A 19,206-nucleotide genomic window follows, 5' to 3' on the forward strand; every position below is an offset into this window, starting at 1 on the left:
TCAGTATTTTTTACATTTCTGTACAGCAAATATCACAGGTAAACAACTAAGCAAGTTTGGTATTAACTTTATTCTATTTTCTGTATAACTTTAAGTACATAAAGGTTTATTTCCACAGGCCTCAGGAAATGGGTAGAAATCACAGGACAATCTCTCTTCCCACCAAAAAAAAGTTGCATATTTTGTTAAGTGTTTGTCCTAGAGGGGAAAAACTGAAATTTACATTAGCAGTGCTGTGCAAGATTCTTACATAATTCAAGACCTAAAACCAGCCTGCAGTGGAGGTTTTAGTCCTCTGTTCAGGTGCTTGGACAGAAGCCATAAGCTGATGAGCATGACAGGGAAAAGGAGGCAGTGAAGACAGGTGACAGGCACCTGGCAGGGAAGGAGGATTCAGGAATGCCAGACTCCTTGAAATCGTGTGGTTTTTGTTTTTTGTTTTTCCTTTTAAAGTCATCTCTGTAGGAAGGTGCTGGGCAGGGATCCCAGAGAAAGAAAGGGTCCAAGACTCCATTAACTGCCCTGGATGAAGGGCACTGCTACAGCAGCTAGTACCAGAGACTCTGCTATCTCATGGTTGAGGCAGACCCAGGATAGAACAGAGAATAAAAGGAATGCTTATAGGAAACAATTTTGCACGGAATGCTAGATGGCCAAGCCTCAGCCTTTGGTCCAGTGCAACCCGTGCCTCGCTTGTCAACAGTGAAAAATTAGTTTGGTTAGAAGAACCATCTGGAAACACACCAGCTTCTGCTACCTTCATGCTCATTGTTAAAAAAAGATTAACCAGTGTGAACATTCTGATCTGTTAATTCCTGGGACTGTTTTCTTTCCACTGGACTGTTTGTTTGTTGGTAGAATAACCCCCAAAAGCTCAAAGCTAAAATGCACCATCAGTCCTAGTTGGCAGTTCCTTAAGAATGGACTGGCGGCGTGGTTGAGCTGATATGGAAAAGCTGCACCTTCCTGCAGAAGATCAACTGACCTGCTATCCCACCCCAAATTTCAGCCTGAGGTATATTTCAGTGAAGGCAGGTAGCTGTGCTTCTCAGAGCAGAGAAGCAGTTTTAAGAGCAGAAAGGTAGAGGAAATCTAGAAAAGAATCGTCTTGATACAGATTTATCCCATGGTGTGAAGGGAGGGCAAAGAACCCAGTGGCACTTCGCTTATCCAGCAATTTCTGTCACTGTGGTGACCAACTTCTGCCCATTCCATAGGGTCTTGAACTGCTCAGGAACTGGGAATTCATTCTGCAAATAAAGAAGAGACAGCGGGTTTAAATCTGAGCTAAAGAAGAGCTGGGGCTAAATCTCACACATTTTTCCCAACTTGCTTCCACTTAACCCCAGGAGCACGGTAGGATGTAGCAAGAGACAAACCCACAGAGCCATGCTGTGTTCTAGTGTTCAGCGATCTTGGACAGACTATTAAGTCTATGGGATGTAAATAACAGTACATATGGCTTTATAGCACCAGCTTGACAAGGTGCCATGGCTCATCCCCATTCTTTTTTGCTACCTTGAGCTCCATTTAGGCAGAAAGCACCTACCTTTGGGGCTCCACTACACTGGACTACCTCATTTCTGTGTGCTTTTGGTGTGCATTATTGGGTTTTTACCTGCTCAGTGCAGAATGTTCGTAAAATAGCTTTCTCCGATGCAAGAAATCTTCAGTCCTTTCTGTTTTTAACATCATACTAAAGAGATCAAGAAACTTACAAAGTCACCGCCTTCTGTAGGAATGAGGACGTTCATCTCGGAAGATTTGGCACTGACTATTTCACAATCCAGGGAATTCTTGCTCAGGTAAGCATGGCAGCCATCTGTTTTGTTGATGGATATGGTTGGCACTTTACCCATTACCTGCAGAGTAAACAAAGAGAACTGAGTCCCAGCAGCTGGGGAGGACAACAGTGCGTCGCAGGAAAAGCTTTCCTGTTTCACGTGACTCAGCAATTACATTAAAAGCTCACAGATGCGCAAGACACTGGATACTCGGGTGGGTTGGGATGGGTCCTGAAAAGAACTGGCTTGAAGAGCCAACCCTTCTGCCACGTCCAAAGCAGCTCAGCTTACAGACTTTGTCGAATCAGATTCCCACCAAAGCAACATCTGTGGGTCTACCATGTCTCTTTCAATTAATTCCTCAGGGACAAAAAGAAGGAGCCAAAATATCGAGTTACCTGAACTTTGACATCCCTACTGTTGATTATCTCCACAATGCCCACCACGTCATCGAATACCAGACCAAGCTTCTTACAGTTATCTAGGAGAAGAAAGGGAGTGTGTCAACAGTGTAACTTTAAAGAAAACTAATATACATTTAGGAATCTTTAAGAATAGGGTAGGTAAAATGGTATTAGCCTTCTCGGGCTCTGTGACGGGGCTTGCATGGGACAGCGACAAAAACTCACCTACTGTAATGGAGTTAATTTTGCCCTTGATTTGCAATGTCGTGTTGACACACTTGTATATGTAAGCCACCTGTTTCAGCTCTGTGTCCTCAATCACCAGGTTGGAAACATTTTCCTGATTTTCCTATTAGAGAGAGATCCCAGGATTCTCATCACAAAGCACACACCGAACAAAAAAAAACCAGGCTATCCCAAACTTTTTGTTCTTGCAATTGAAGCCAGAACTCTGCCCTCATCTAGCTAAGCTCCATTTAACCTCCTGTTCCTACTCCTTTTCCCCAGGAGGCAGAGGTTGCAGTGAGCCAAAATCGCGCCACTGCACTCCAGCCTGGGCGACAAAGTGAGACTCCATCTCAAAAAAATAAAATAATAAAAATACCTGCCCCCGTCTAGGTATTTTTAACTCACCACTCTCCACTTCTTGCCCTCCAGTTCAAGTACAGCTGGCTCCTTCTTTGTGGCTGGTTTGGGGGATTGGCTGGTTTGGGGTTTAGGTGCAGAGAATGGTTTGGGGCCACTGCGTAGTGGACCACTCTGAGCCTTCAGGGCAGGGTTCTTGTGAGTCTTCATGTCATCAGATACATGTTTCAGGGCTGTAAGAACAACAGCTACCTTGTATCCTGTCCTTCATACCAGACCTTTGAGGTGCTATCATCATGTTAAACATCCTTAACAGAAAATTCAAAGCCAAAAACTGGAGCCTTTGAGATGTTCTCTTGCAAGCAGTTTTGGAAAAGTACTTTTATCATTTCTCTTCTCCCCAAGATTAAATTATATGGTTCCATTAACAACAACAACATGGAATGTGTGTATATTGTGGGTGGGGATAAGGATATGTAAATGCACAGAAAAAGATCTAGAAAGACATATCAAATATATATGCACAAATGTGTAGTTTTTAAAGCAATAAAGAAAAATGAGTGGTAGTAAAGAAAATTTGGTAAAAGGGAAAAAAAAAAACCCTCACTCCCCACAGCTAACCCTACTTCCCCCACCTCCTCAGTCAGGGTTGGCATTTGCGACTCTACAATATTGTTTTCTACATATATTTGGTTTTGTTGGTTGTAATCATACAGATTGTTAACAAATTTAGTTCAACTACTGACACTTAAAAACTTTCTCATGTTAACCTGTAGTTTAATATCTTTCTAGGCCAGGCGCTGTGGCTCATGCCTGTAATCCCAGCACTCTGGGAGGCCAAGGCAGGCGGATCACCTGAAGTTAGGAGTTCAAAACCAGCCTGGCTACCATGGTGTATTTTTAGTCTCTACTAAAAGTACAAAAAAATTAGCTGGGTGTGGTGGCGGATGCCTGTAGTCCCAGCTACTTAGGAGGCTGAGGCAGGAGAACTGCTTGAACCTGGGAGGCAGAGATTGCAGTGAGCCAAGATCACACCACTGCACTCTAGCCTGAGCAACAAAGTGAGACTCCATCTCAAAAAAATAAAATAAAATAAAAAATAAAAGTAAAAATATATTTTTTTTATGTTTTAAGGGAAAAATAATTCATCATCTCCCACAGCAGGCTGACACACGCCTCGCTTTGAACATGGCCTGATCTATGTTAACTGTATAACAAATACTGAATGGCCTTTTTATCTCCACCATTCCTTGTGGTTGTAATTTACATACTAGATTTTTTTTTTTCTTAAACATTACATGGTTCACTGTAGAAAAACATGTAATGGTGGCATAACATTTCATCAAGAGGCCGGGCACGGTGGCTCACGCCTGTAATCCCAACACTTTGGGAGGCCGAGGTGGGCAGATCACCTGAGGTCAGGAGTTCGAGACCAGGCTGACCAACATGGAGAAACCCCATCTCTACTAAAAATACAAAAAAAAAAAATTAGCCAGGCATGGTGGCGCATGGCTGTAATCCCAGCTACTCGGGAGGCTGAGGCAGGAGAATTGCTTGAACCCGGGAGGCGGAGGTTGTGGTGAGCCGAGATCACGCCATTGCACTCCAGCCTGGGAAACGAGCAAAACTCCGTCTCAAAATAAATAAATAAATAAAAAACATTTCATCAAGAGGACATGTGGTAGTTAACCATTTCTCTTACTGTTGGATTTAGGTTGTTACACCATTTTTAGCTACTATGATCATAGATTCCTAGAAGTGGCTGAACAACTCAAGACTTCCACCAGCTGTGTTAAGGGTATCTACTTTCTCTATACCAACATTAGGTCACTCTCATGCAAATTTTCTATGTAACCAGTATGCATCTTCTGAGGAAGTTAACTCCCTAACACAATGCCTTCCCAGAGGCCATGTGGTGCCACGGAAAAACCTCTGGGGAAAATCGCCAGCTCTGTGCCTTGGCACAAGAGGGTCCTCTATATATGCTACCTAATATTAAGTCACTTTCCCATGGGGCAGAGGGCTTCCTCCAACTGTGATCATCATTTTCAATTTCCATTTAAGCCAGCTTTGCTGTCCCTTAAAGGAAAAGGACACACCAAACGAGTCCCCACCACACAAGCCAGGGTTGTAGTTTACAGACGGTTCTGGTTGGTGGGGTCTGGCCCACACAACTTGTTGTAGCTACTGTTCGTGTCCAAGTGCTCACTCACCATGTGTAATGCTCTCCCCCTGATTAATCTGCGCGAACAGTGCTGAGCGGGAAGCGGACTCATCTGAGCCTGAACTGGTAGAGACTGGGGGAGGAGGGGGGCCTGGTGGAGGGGGAGGAGGACCTGATCCGGCAGAGGGTCCAGATGGCAGTCCACTCAGTTCTTTTGCCACAGGCCCCTGGAACAGTAAGTGCAGGTAACATCGTCATCCTCTCTCCTCCCCTCTGTACCATTCCCAGTAGCGCCCTACATGTGGCCAGTGCACATGGGGTCCCCACCACAGCCTTTGAGGCAATGATTAATGTGTCCTACCCATACCCAACTTGGCTTTATGCCTTCTCACCCTTTCCCGAGGATCCAGCTCTCAGTTCTATTTCTTGACCATCACATTTTGCCTTTGACCTCACCTGATTCCAGCTCTAAAAACTATTTCCACAAATCTACTTGACATCTTCCATAGTGTGTTACCAGTACCTCAGATTCAACAAGTTCAAAACTGATTTCATCATTTCCTGCCTGCCCCCCTCCCTGTATAATCATCCCCTTGTCCCTATTTCAGTGAAAGATGTTACCATCCAGGACTGACTATTCAATCTTCTTTGAGGATTCCAACTTCTTCGACCTTATCAAATCTCTTTCTATTATCTTGGTGCTATCTCCTGCAAATGTTTTTCTACTATCCCCCAAACACCATGACCACTTTCATAATCTGAGCATAAGTCCTTATCCCTAACCTATACACTGAGACTCTTTTAAAGACAAATTGAATCATTATCACTCCCTTGCTCAAATACCTCATCCCAAAGTCTCAGCCTACCTTCCTTTCCAGCCTTTTCTCCTAAAAATCTGATCATTTCCCCTTATTGAAGCTGGAGATGACCAATCTCTACATTTACTCTGCATTTATTTTGTTTAAGCTGGGCCTTTTGTAGTATCCCACTTCTCACTGCCCTATACTTCTTTCAAGTCTCACAGAAGAGTACATACCTTCAAAGTACAATCTCTTCTAGTGAGAAGGACTCTTCTCTTCCTCATACTCTAGAGTCTGTATCTTTATTATAGCATTTGGCTTGGTGATTTGTATTGGGGTTTTGCATTCTTATTTTTAAGCTCCTTAAAGGCTGGGATAGTGTAACTCATTTGTGTGTGTCTCCTGCTCCAGCACCAATCACTGTCCCTGACATGTTTATTGAAATTGAATACCACTGAATATTCCTTCTCCTCTGATCCTTGCTTCCTTTACTCTTTTTACCCTTTCTTTCTCCTCCTTTTCTTCCTCCCTTCCACTGAAAAAACTAGCATTCCCTCACAGACTTTGGTAGTGCTGAAGTCTAAGAAACCCCATGCTGGAGAGAGAAAGTGGGAGGGAGGGAGGGAGGAAGGATTCACTAACCGTTTTGCTCCAGGCCAGTCCGGTGGTATGGAACTCCTTAATGTAAGCCTGCAGCTCTGTCCATATACTTAAATAAGCTTTGACCCAGTCTACATGCTTCTTATCCCTGGGAGGATTAAAGAAGAACTTGTCACAGGTGGTCTGGGTACATAACAGTGGTGATTCCAGAACCCTTCTTTCCTATGGGCTCACATTCTCCTACCTGTGGTGTTTCTTAGGCTCTGCTCAATGGCAGCTTTTCTATCATCACCAGCTTCTATGTATATACAACCTAGTCTATTACCCTAATCAGACCAAACTCCACTAAGATAGAGACTCTGGATTCTATCTCTATCTCTCATAGCAATGTTTCTCAAACTGTTTTAAGTACCAAAACTTTTTTTTTCTTTTGACCACTTGCTGCTTATTGAAACTTTTTTCAAAGTAGACCTTAAACACAATCTAATATGTAAAACTGATAAAAGCAGACATTCTGTGCATAAAACCATGGTAGAGAGGAGAGCTCTTAAGTATCACTGTGGAACTCTAAGACTAAGAAACTTAACTGCCTTATGAGACAATGCCTTATGTCAAAATATGCCCACCCCGACCAAAAGCAAACTTAAAAACTTTCCCTTAGGGGGAAACAATCAGCATTAAATTATAGAAATAGCATTGTACCTACGGTTCAAGTCCCCTCTCTTCTTGTGTATTAGCTGGGAAGGTTATTTAGCCTAAGGCCTAGTTTCCTCAACTGTAAAGTGATGAGATAATGGTGGGATATATCAAAACACTGTCATGCTTAGTTCCATGTTGCTAGAAGGATAAAGAAGTGCCTGTTGTTCTGGGCCACATTTCACTCACAGGAAGGTGTAGTTTTCCTTAAAAAGAGTAGTTAATAACTGTTTGTTGATTGATGAAGGATGGAAGAAAGGAAAGGTTTGTGTAGATATGCAACTTAATAAATTTTGCCTGCAATCATTCTAGCTCAAAACCAGCAATGGAGAAGTCAGAACTGGTAGACGTATGTGGTTAGACATGCAATGACTGCCCTACATAATACCTGCATTGGCTAGGCAGCCTTACTCTCACTTTAACTGACTTCCTGAAAAATTTCTATTAAGTCCTATTGAACCCTTTGCCATTGGGCCAGTAACAAATTCTCAACAAAGGAACAAAATCTTATATAAAGGGCATTAGTCCATGTTACTGCCAGCAAAACTTCCTAAACCCAGAAGGGTAAGGATCAGAAGACTAAAAGGGCCTCTACCAACAAAGGAGAGAAAGCAGAAGTGGAAGCAGAAACATTTCCTGCTTGCAAATGCAGCTGTGAGACAATATCTGTTAAGCTCTCCAGAAAGCAGCCCTGAGATAAAACCAGCACAGTGGCTAAGGGCAGCCTTCAGTAACTCCAAAGTGCTACTCCAGCAAGTAACCAAATGGGTTTATCCTTTACCCCTTGAGAAAAGGCTGAACTTGGCTGGGCACAGTGGCTCACACCTGTAATCCCAGCACTTTGGGAGGCCAAGGCGGGAGAATCATTAGAGACCAGCCTGGGAAACAGTGAGACCTCATCTCTACGAAAAAATTAGAAAATTAGCCAGGCATGGTGGAGCGTGCCTGAAGTCCCAGCTACTTGGGGGACTGAGGTGGGAGGATTGTTTGAGCTGGGAGGTTGAGGCTGCAGTGAGCTGTGATTGTGCCACTGTACTTCAGACTGGGTGACAACGCAAGACACTGTCTCAGAAAAGAAAAAAAGAAAGAGAGAAAAGGCTGAACTTACACATCTTTGTACTCTTTGAGGACTCGGTTTGTATAAAACATGGCAGCATCATTCATTTCTTTCACATAAGGGCCAGGCTTGGGAGCCTAGAGAGAGACAAGCTGTCAGTGACTCAGGACCTCTCCAACTATATTGCCTTCCCTCTTACAATCTATACCCACCCCCAGCCCTGGAATCTGCACTGCTCACCATAGCCACCCAGCCTAGGGCCTGGATACTTTCGCTGACAGCTGACAGGTGATTAAACAACTTGCTGCCTCGGTTCTTCTCCCGAAAGGTTATCACTTCTTTGATCTGCTCTGAGATGGGTGCCAACAAATCGGAAAGCTTATTCTAGGAAGAGATACAAGAAAAGATTCAGGTTAACATCTTTCCACAAAGGTGTCTATGCCTTCTGATCCTGAAGGCAAGAATTCTCTATGGACTCTAGTGAGCACCCAAATAAACTGCATTAGTCCTGTCCTGATTCCTAAGGCTAAAATACTGCTCATCATCTCACTCTCCTCGCAGAGTTCCAACTCCTCAGGCTGCACCTGATGGTCTTCATGATCAGGACCCATACTTCAGCTATACCACAGTACCTCCATTTCAACCACCTGTCTCTCTTCTGTTCCACTCAGAGGACATACACTCAGGACATCATTCCTGTGCCTTACTCATGATGTTCTCTTCTTTTTCCATGAATCCAAATTTTCCTCATGCTTCATGAGGGCCCTCCAACCCAGCCACACCAGCCTCCTACAGCATTTGTTGTCAGCATAACCAATTTTGGCATTTTATCACTCACCAATACAAACTATTAATGGATCCATGTGAATATGTTTTACTTTCTCATTAATTCTTCAAAGACGAGCTCTTTTATCATCATTAAAGCCCCCAATGCATTGCCAGCCATATAGTAGCTGCTGAGTAAAGAACTGATGAATCAAATGCAATTAGGGGGCTTAGTCTGGGCGTGGTGACCCAGGCCTGTAATCCCAGCACTTTGGGAGGCCAAGGCAGGAGAACTGCTTGAGACCAGGAGTTCAAGACAGACTGGACAACACCGCACAACTTTGTCTCTACAAATAATAAAAAGAATTAGGGGCAGGCATGGTGGCTCATGCCTGTAATCCCAGCACTCTGGGAGGCCAAGGTGGGCAGATCACTTGAGTCCAGGAGTTCAAGATTAGCCTGGGCAACATGGCGAAACCCCATCTCTATAAAAATACAAAAATCAGCTGGACATGGTGGCGCATGCCTGTAGTCCCAGCTATTCAGGAGGCTGAGGTGGGAGAATCACTTGAGCCTGGGAGGTGTAGGATTCAGTGAGCCGAGATCCTGCCACTGCACTCCAGCCTGGGCGACAGAGAGAGACTCCATCTCAAAAATAAATAAATAAATAAATAAGTAAATAAGCAAGCCAGGCGTGGTGGTGCACACTGTAGTCAAGGCTACTCAGGAGGCTGAGGTGGGAGGATCATTTACACCTGGGAGGTCAAGGCTTCAGTGAGCTGTGATTGCACCACTACCCTCCAGTCTGGGTGACAAAACGACACCCTGTCTCAAAAAAAAAAATTTTTTTTTAAAACATAAAATAAAAAACAATTACGGGCTTAGCATTCAAGTAGGCACCTTGGCAAAATGGATGAATTTTGTTTGTGTTTGCACCCTTCCTCCAAAGCTCCATTTCCTGAACATCTCAATTCTCAGATCTTAACCATTCAGGACAGATTTAGAATTAGATGGCATCTACACACACACACACACACACACACATTGTTTTTTGAGAGGACTTGCTCTCTCGCCCAGGCTGGAGTGCAGTGGTGTGTTCATGGCTCACTGCAGCCTCAAATTTTCAGGCCCAAATCTTCCTCCCATTTCAGCCTCTCAAGTAGCTGGCACTATACACATGCACCACCTTGCCTGGCTATTTTTATTTATTTTATTTTTTTAATTTTTAGTAGAGACGAGGTCTTGCTATGTTGCCCAGGCTGGTCTCAAACTCCTGGCCTCAAGTGATCCTCCTGCCTCAGCCTCCCAAAGTGCTGGGATTACAGCAATGAGGCAGCATGCTTAACCAGAATCTAATACATTTGACATTATCTTGCACTATTTTTATATTATCCAGGCATGCTGAGGGTCAAGGGTTTTAATACAGCATTTAGGACAATTTGCTTTATTATTCCCCTGTAACTAGGAAAACCAAATGCAAAAAAAGGAAACTTATATTCTTTGACTCCAGGAGAAATCTAAATCTTCTCTAATTCAACTTTTCACATCTTGCACCATAAAATTTTGAGGTGGGAGTAAAATTAAAGGGAGATTCTCCCAGCCAGTGAAGGATGAGGAGAGAAGCAATACTGTATGAGTTTTAAGATCTCCACAGGAGTACTACTAAAGCCCATCCACAGTGAAGCAAGAGAATCATCTTTAAAGGGCTTTGGAGACACTATGATGAATGTGGACTCAGCAAAGAGGCAGGCAAGCAAAGTCCCAGGGATAACCACAGTCCTATGCAAAATGACAGAGAAAAAGCCAGTAGAGACCATTAAGTACCCAATAGTACCTTCCCATTAAGGCACTTGAAGTATGGCTCTACCTCTGGGACTTGGTATGAACATATATTATCAAAAGCCTAGTAGGTCTATTTCAAAATGTTATAATAGCTTGACAGAAATCTCTCAACTTGTCCTGAGCATCAAACCAAAATGAAACCAGCTAGTAGTGAACTTACATCTGCTGGCTGTTGACACTGAGAAGCTGTAACCAACAGAGCTCGCTCCAACTTCAAACCTGTGTGGACCATCTCCGCCTGCCAGAAAGAAGAATCAGCTATTGATGACACATTATAACTAGAGAAGTCTTGATAAGAATAACCTGAAACCTCTACTTCCATGTACTCTGATAGAAACCCAGGCACTTCATGTTATCCTCCTCATGTATTCCAGATTCCAGGGACTGATAGCAGAATTACATACACTACTGTTCCTATTGGAACTCATCAAGGATATATGTCCAGAGTTGGAAGTGAAGTTAATTGGATAATCACCTAGCTTACATGAAGTCATGTTAGCACCTTACACATGCATTGTGATACTGTGCACTGAAAAATCCTTCCTATTTCACATCAGCAAAATAAAACAAACAGCAACCAAAAAAACACCTTTCTTTTCTCAAAAATTGGAGACAGGAGTAAAGGCAAAGGCCTAAATTTATGCTGAAAATTCTCAAGGTATTTACTCCTTTAGGTTAAAGCTATCTCTCAAATGCCAGATACCATGACCCATTAATAAATAATTAAATCAATTTAGTGAGCTTAACAGAACAAAAGTATGAGTGCAGTGCACCAACTTCAAGTTATTTCCAAATAAAAAGTTAAAAAAAAAAAGTACAGCAGAAGTAGTATAAATATCATTTTGTGAAACTTTTATCTCAGTTACGAATATGTTCTTTCTTTCTAAGGGTCATTCGCAGTCAAAAGAATTTAAGAAACATGAGACTATAAGCACTATTAAAACACAAAAATTCAAAGAAAGCAATCTATTTTTTCTGGATTTGCATTTTTAAAATACAAATGATAAATGTTTTAAAGTTTTTCATATGTTACAGAGCTGTATTAAGTAAAAATGCAAGCCTCTACACCCTTATTAAAGTCCCAGTCCCACTCTCTAGAGCTAAAACCATTGGCAACAGATGGCATTTGAGAGGCTCAAAATAGATTTTCCAAAAGCCAAGCAACCAGTCTTGGAGAAAGGTTTAGGTGAAGAAGATCCCAAGCATGGTTACTGTTTATAATTCGGTGAGCTAGCAGGAAGGTTTTTGGGTCCCAAAAATAGAGGTAGAATGTATACGTGAGTGTGGGGTGGGGGTGGGGGGCGGTGGTGATGACGTAGGAGGCATAAAGGAAGGTGGGAGGAAAGGCACCTGTCATTGCCTACTTCATATTCTTGCTGTGGGTTAAGTGTGAAAATAATCCACATTAGCATAACTAATAACTATCAAGTATAGTTTTATAAATGCTAAGTCATGATAATGACTCCTTTAAATATGCCACTGTAGGTTTGATTATATAATATGTTGGGATCAAACTGGTGCATATTCTTCACTACAAAGATGAACAGAACCATATTTTATGTACCAAGCAAGCTTTCTGTATAAATACGCGATAAAAGCAAGGGGCCTAGAAAAAAATAAGGAATCGTTTCTGTGGCTGGACTGAACTCCTCAGTACAGGTAAAAGAAAAAGAACATGTGTAATGCCCCAAACCAAAAGGAACTTCTCAAGGAGCTCTTAAACCAAGGATAAGGACCTTGGCTGACTGAAGAAACCTGTTAGTCCTTAAAAGAAGGGGAAAAAGGCAAAACATTCTTACATGTTTCTGCACATCTCCCCCAATCTCTTTACTGATCTTCAAGTACTCTGCCACAGGACCAGCAAGCAGCGAGTCAAATACCTGCACATATGGAGCTGCTCCTGCTAAAGACAAACACACCACAAAGAATCAGCCATGCATCAAAAGGAGGCTTCTTTAAAACGTGCTTCTATATGAAAGTGGGGAGGCAAGGTAATACAGTCAACAGGATACAGAACAGGAGTAAGGAAACCTGGGTTCTAGGTCCAGTATCACCACTAACTGGTTGTGTGACCCTGACTAAATTCCTTTTCCTTTCTGAGCTTAATTTTCTTTATCTATAAAATGAAAATAAACAAAATGATCCTCCAAGGTTTCTTTTAGTGCTAAGATTTTATGTTTCAATTGGTGCATGTGCAAAATGTCCAATTTGCCAATTGTTTGGAGAGAGGAATTTTATTATCACTTGTCATTTGACTTACACTGGAGTCATTCTGCTAAAGAAAGAACAGGAAATATCACACAAGCAGGAAGTTCTTGTGTTAAAATAACTTCACCACAGGCCTCCCTGTACAAGTCATTTCCTCTCTTATCTGTTCACAGCAATACAAATTACAAAAGATAAACTTTCTAGATTAAGTTTTGGGAACTTAGCTCCAAAGGAGAGAATAATAGAAAATTTTCAGGCCAAGACGCTCAAAGAAAGCATTCTGCTGGGCTGTGGACTGCTTACCTTTTGAAGGACTGTCTCCATACCCACGGTGCATGTCAGAGGTATGAGATACTGCCTCCAGGCGGCCCACTGCCCTCTCCAATCTTTCTACCAGATTTTGCATGTCAGCCATAATGGACCACCTGCTGAAACAGATCAAATGTCATTTGTTATTTAAATATTAAATAGCACCTACAGAGAAAAAAACAGAAAATTCCTGGTCATCCCCATGTGGATGAAGAGGATGCCAATTCTCAGCAACAGAATAATTTAATAAAATTAGATGTCATCTGTAAAATGGAACAATACAAAAAAATCAGATAAAAAAGTAGTCTAGTGTATTTACAAAATCAGAAGACCTCATTAAGCAAGAGAACTGCTCAGGAAAAGGTGTTCACTAAAGTAAATGCTTACTCATTCAAATACTCAATATTTACTATGATACTGTGTGTGGAAAGTTAGAATTTGCAAAGGATAGTCACATACATTATCTCAGTTTGAGCCTCCTGGCAACTATTCAGGAATAGAAGGATGATTACTACACGCTTAGAGATAGAAAACTTAGTTTCAGTGAAGTTAAATGACTTGCCTAGTCACATGGCCAGTGAATAGAGAAGCCAGTACTCCATCATATCCTTATCTCATCCTTCTGGTTCTAAGTGCAGTGCGTTTTCTTCCCACAACATCCTGCTGCCTGCATGTGAAATATCCCAAACCAAGATGAATAGGATATTTGCTCTTCCCTCAATAATTTTTTTTTTTTTCAGACAAAGTCTCACTCTGTCACCCAGGTTGGAGTGCAGTGGCAGGATCTCAGCTCACTGCAAGCTCTGCCCCGCTGGATTCAAGGGATTCTCCTGCCTCAGCCTCCCAAGCAGCTAGGGTTATAGGTGTGCGCCACCATGCCCAGCTAATTTTTTGTAGTGTTAGTAGCGACAGGGTTTCACTATGTTGGCTAGGCTGGTCTTGAACTCTTGACCTCAAGTAATCCACCTGCCTTGGCCTCCCAAAGTGCTGGGATTACAAGCGTGAGCCACTGTGCCCGGCCTGCCCTCAGTAATTTATAGTCTAATGGGGAGACTTAACATATGCACTAACAACTATGAAACAAATAGAAAAAAATGTTAAGGTGACATAAGAAAGTTGCTGATAGAGGGGCATGAGATTTCAAAGAGGGGAGTAATATATCAGCTGGAAGGATCAGATAAAGATATGATGGAGAAGCTGCCATTTGAGCCAGCCTTCAAATGAAGATGAGAAAGATCTGGACGTGCAGTAGGGAAGGACACTAGACACATCCAAAAGAATTTGTTATAGATCTTTCACAAGTACTATCTGAAATAGCCTAATTCGATGTCTAATATCCCAAAGAAAGTAAGGTCCAACAGAGAAAGGACCTTATATAGCTTGTTCCTTACTGTATACTCTACCATCTAGACTACTACCTGGCAGGTAGTAGATGTTCAATAAATATTTATGAAGTTATAAACCTCACAAATAGCATTCCAAAACTCCAGAGGGACAAGGGTGCTAAAAGTTGCCCATAAGTCACACCTAAGTGTAAAATATGATCAATGCACTTCTACATAAAGTATTTGAGACCCTAAGTGATCTCATAAAAACCAGTCAGTGAAATTTCAATCCAAGCTTTGACTTGGAAAGATTCCATTTCATGAAAGCGTCAATTCAGGTAACTGAATTCAGTTCAGGTAACTGAAGCTGAATGAACTCAACTCCCTTGAAGCTGCCTAAAATGACAACAGCAATTATGATTCCCCCAAAGATGACAGCATGCCAGAATTATCTCAATTTAACACATTGTCCTCCCTGTGGAAGAGATAAGCAGCTCACAAGATAAAGTAAGGAAGACAATATAATCTCTGTCCGTTCTCTGTGTACAGGCTCAGGTCTCTGTGGGCCCAATCACTTGTCAGAGAGTGTTGTTTAAAAGAGAAGCAAAGAAAAAAAATGAGAATGAGAACCAAACAAACCTTTCCATTCCCTGGCCTGCAGCAGCAGCAGAAGCCTCCAGGTCTATGTCCTACTCTCAAATAGAGCAGACCATAAGCAGTCAACATACTTTCCCTAATGTTATGACACTATCAACTGATATCTGAATTCCTGCCCTGTTCCATTATGCATACTGATCAAGAGACAGACTCACATATATATACAATCCACCACACTATAAATCCAGGGGAAAAGGCAAGGAACATAATAAACTCCTAAGCTACCTTCCATGAACAGATACCACTCAGTTCTGTTATCAAACATGTTCCTTCATACATGGATGTTTCAGGTTGAGACCACTGTTAACATGGAGACACAGTACATGTGTTGCTAGAGGCTGGCAGAGTTTGTGAACATTTACCAATCTTAAATGCTTAATAATAGAGCTTCATGGGACTTTGGCTCCCTTTTTCCATATTTCATTTGTATTTATAGGTTTTCACTGCTAAACAAGCTACAGTTCCGCTGTCTGACTTAAGCAGAATGAAAAAGGACAATACAGCTACCATTTATAGCTAATCTCATTCTACCATTAACCAAATACAAAAGAACAGAAACTGTTTTTTTTGTTCTTGGTGGGAGTAAGATGAGATTTGAGATGTTACGGAAAATAATGTCTAGAATTTGAGTATGACATTGTATGTATGTGTAGAGAATGAGATTCAGTTGTGTGAAAAACACACCTTTTCTTATTCTCTACACACACGTACATTCTTCCGGTGGTCATGTACACTCCTAAGCCTCTGACTACCCTTGTTGTAGTAACACCCAGCCTATTTGCCAGGTGGTATCACCATAACCACCTATAGACTAAAGACTACCAGAGCAGAATATCCATCTAGCTCAGGCCATTCATCTGGGATTAAATTTTAGATTCAGGCCAAGTACTGTGGCTCACAACTACAATCCCAGCACTCTGGAATGCCAAGATGGGAGGAAGTGTTTGAGCTCAGGAGTTCACGACCAGCCTGGACAACATGGCAAAATTCCATCTCTACAAAAAATAAAAAAATTAGCCGGGCATGATGATACATACCTGTAGTCCCAGCTACTCAGGAGGCTGAGGTGGGAGGGGTTACCTGAGCCCAGGAGGTCAAGGATGCAATGAGTAGTGATTTTACCATGCACTCCAGCCTGAGTGACAGAGTGAGACCCTGTCTCCAAAAAAAAAAAGAAAAAAAAAACAGCTTTCACCTAGACATCTCTACCTGGATGTCCCAAAGGCAACCCGAAATGTCCAAAAGCAGAAACCATCTTCCCTAACATTGCTCCAGCACTGCTATCAATCACCTGATTGATCAAGTCAGTAACTTGAAACTGTTAGGCAGTATTATATAGTGGATAAGAGTGTTCTTTAGAGAAATCAGAGAGATTGGGGGTTTGAATAACAATATGCACTGGCTTTGTGACTATAAGCAGTTATCAAACTTTCTGAGACTCAGTTTCCTTATCTTTATAATGAAGACAATAATAGTACAAAAACCCAAAGGGCTTCAGTGAGAATAAATGAAAGAATCCATGTAGAAGTGCTTGGCACAGTCCTGGAAAATAGTAAGGATTCCATAAACTCCCCCACAACATCTTATCAGTCATCAAAATCCATAGGCTCTATTTAGTGTATCTCATGAATAGATGCCCCTTGCCTCCATCCTGACTGATAAGAGTTAGTATACTGGCCGGGCACAGTGGCTCACTCCTCTAATCCCAGCGCTTTGGGAGGCCAAGGCAGGAGGGTTGCCTGAGGTCAGGAGTTCAAGACTAGCCGGGGCAACATAGGGAGACCTTGTCTCTACAAAAATAATTTAAAATTTTTCCAAGCATGGTGGTGTACAACTGTGGTCCCAGCTACCTGGGAGACTGAGGTGGGATGGCGGCTTAGGCCCAGAAGGTAGAGGCTTCAGTAAGCCATGAGTACCACTGCACTCCAGCCTGGGCAACAAAGCAAGATCCTGTCTCAAAAAAAAAGGATATCAAGACTTCACCAAGATTACTGCAATGACTTCTTGGCTAGTCTCCCCTAGTTACAGTAATAAACTTTGTTCATCCATTCTCCACATTATAGTCAGAGTGATCTATCTCAACACTTCCCAGAGTACTGAATGGTCTTAAAGAAATATTTATAATTATATTTGCATTTGAGATATGATATTAGCGTTGCATTTGACACATACCCCAGAGTGTTCAGGGTAAAGTCCAAACAAGGGTTTCTCTAATCTAGTCCTGCTTAATCTTCTACCACTCCTGTTTTATCTCTTGCTACACCTTTCCTTAGCACACTACAGCAACTAGGGACTACTTGCGTTTTCCAGAAAGAGCCATGCTTTCTCTCACTTCTGAGCCTTTATAATGCTATCCACTCTGCTTAGATGTTTTCCCTTTCCCATCTGCCCCTCTAGAACTCCTATTGTCCTTTAAGTCTCAGCTAAGTTATCACCTCCTGGGGAAGTATTTCTAGTATGTGCTACCACAACACTGTGCACTTATCTCTGTCACAACACTGTACACACTGGTTTAAAATCATTTATTTGGCCGGGCATGGTGGCTCACGCCTGTAATCCCAGCACTTTGGGAGGGCAACACAGGCAATCACTTGAGGCCAGGAGTTCGAGATCAGCCTGGCCAACATGGCAAAACCCCGTCTCTACTAAATCCCGTCTCCACTAAACATACAAAAATTACCTGGGCATGGTGGCGTGTGCTATGATCTCAGCTACTACAGAGGCTGAAGCACAAGAATGGCTTGAACCTGAGAAGTGGAGGTTGCAGTGAGCCGAGATAGTACCACTGCACTCCAGCCTGGGTGACAGAGCAAGATTCTGTCTCAAAACATTAGTAATAATAAAATAAAGTAAAATAAAATAATTTATTTAATAGTCTTCAGAGTCTAAGAGTTTATGGCCATAATCCCCTGAATGCATCTGATCTCCTCTAACAGTCAACAGGCAACTAGCCACCCTAAGGCAAAGACCATGTCTTGCCACAGTAATTCCAGTACTATAAACATAGGAGGCATTAAAAACACTGCACATTGGCTCATGCCTATAATCCTAGCACTTTGGGAGGCCGAGACGGGTGGATTGCTTGAGCTCAGGAGTTCGAGACCAGCTGGGAAGCATGGTGAAACTTCGTGTCTACTTAGCCAGGCGTGGTGGTATGCACCTGTAGTCCCAGCTACTTGGGAGGCTGAGGCATGAGAATTGCTTGAACCTGAGAGGTGGAGGTTGCAGTAAGCTGAGATTGCGCCACTGCACTCCAGCTTGGACAACAGAGCGAGATTATGTTTCCAAAAAAAAAAAGAACAGTGGGCTAATAAAGGTGTTTGAGTAAGAAAATAAATAAAGGTTCTTACTCTCTCCTCAACACAGTGTGGCTATCTTCTCTATCGAATCCATGGAGAAGTGTTTTGTTTTGTTTTGTTTTAATTTTTTGCTTATCTGCTTTTGCAGGACCTTACAAACCCTCCTGTCTTTCAAATAAATGTTGCCTTCTCAGGCATGAATCACACTGATATAGAGATCTTCAAACTAAGTATCATAAGGAAAGTACTCTTCTTAGACTATATAATGTCAATTAAATATAATAATTCTGTATAGTTATAAATGCTTAACATTATTAATCTGTTGATTCTTTTGAGACTTAATTCTGCAAGGTATGTTATACAGACATTGATCCCTATTTTTAGAATGAAGAAACTGAACTGACATTCACAGCAGTTAAAAAGTTAAAAGCCTGCCAGATGGCCAGGCACCGTGGCTCATGCCTGTAATCACAGCACTTTGGGAGGCTGAGGTGGGTGGATCACCTGATGTCGGGAGTTCGAGACCAGCCTGACCAACATGGAGAAACCCCATCTCTACTAAAAATACAAAATTAGCCTGGAGTAGCGGCGCAAGCCTGTAATCCCAGCTGCTTGGGAAGCTAAGGCAGAAGAATTGCTGGAACCTGGGAGGCAGAGATTGCAATGAGCTGAGTTCACGCCCATTACACTCCAACCTGGGCAACAAGAGCA

The 19,206-nt window shown here is 42.2% G+C and overlaps 1 protein-coding gene across 21 annotated transcripts in view; it reads right to left on the reverse strand.

Moving 5' to 3' along the window:
* Positions 1-51: 51 nt before the first annotated feature.
* The window catches only part of CAP1 (cyclase associated actin cytoskeleton regulatory protein 1), a 34,341-nt gene continuing 15,186 nt past the window's right edge, over positions 52-19,206 (reverse strand). For 4 of the 21 annotated variants that reach the window (XM_054493284.2, XM_054493252.2, XM_054493275.2 and 1 more), the window contains exons 2-13: positions 13,209-13,330; positions 12,497-12,600; positions 10,858-10,935; positions 8,331-8,474; positions 8,142-8,227; positions 6,380-6,485; positions 4,987-5,164; positions 2,822-3,006; positions 2,414-2,537; positions 2,183-2,265; positions 1,719-1,862; positions 52-1,250 (exon numbers count right to left, since the gene is read on the reverse strand). In XM_054493284.2, coding sequence (XP_054349259.1) covers positions 1,167-1,250; positions 1,719-1,862; positions 2,183-2,265; positions 2,414-2,537; positions 2,822-3,006; positions 4,987-5,164; positions 6,380-6,485; positions 8,142-8,227; positions 8,331-8,474; positions 10,858-10,935; positions 12,497-12,600; positions 13,209-13,320 — 1,428 coding nt within the window. In that variant the 5' untranslated portion in view covers positions 13,321-13,330 and the 3' untranslated portion in view covers positions 52-1,166. Of the gene's footprint in view, positions 1,251-1,718; positions 1,863-2,182; positions 2,266-2,413; positions 2,538-2,821; positions 3,007-4,986; positions 5,165-6,379; positions 6,486-8,141; positions 8,228-8,330; positions 8,475-10,857; positions 10,936-12,496; positions 12,601-13,208; positions 13,334-13,776; positions 13,882-16,233; positions 16,351-17,876; positions 17,989-19,206 lie in introns of those variants that run through there. The other 17 variants (XM_054493336.2, XM_054493347.2, XM_054493320.1 and 14 more) reach the window with 8 other exon arrangements.

The sequence above is a fragment of the Pongo pygmaeus genome, chromosome 1, assembly GCF_028885625.2.
Source record: "Pongo pygmaeus isolate AG05252 chromosome 1, NHGRI_mPonPyg2-v2.0_pri, whole genome shotgun sequence".
Classification (NCBI taxonomy): Eukaryota; Metazoa; Chordata; class Mammalia; order Primates; family Hominidae; genus Pongo; species Pongo pygmaeus.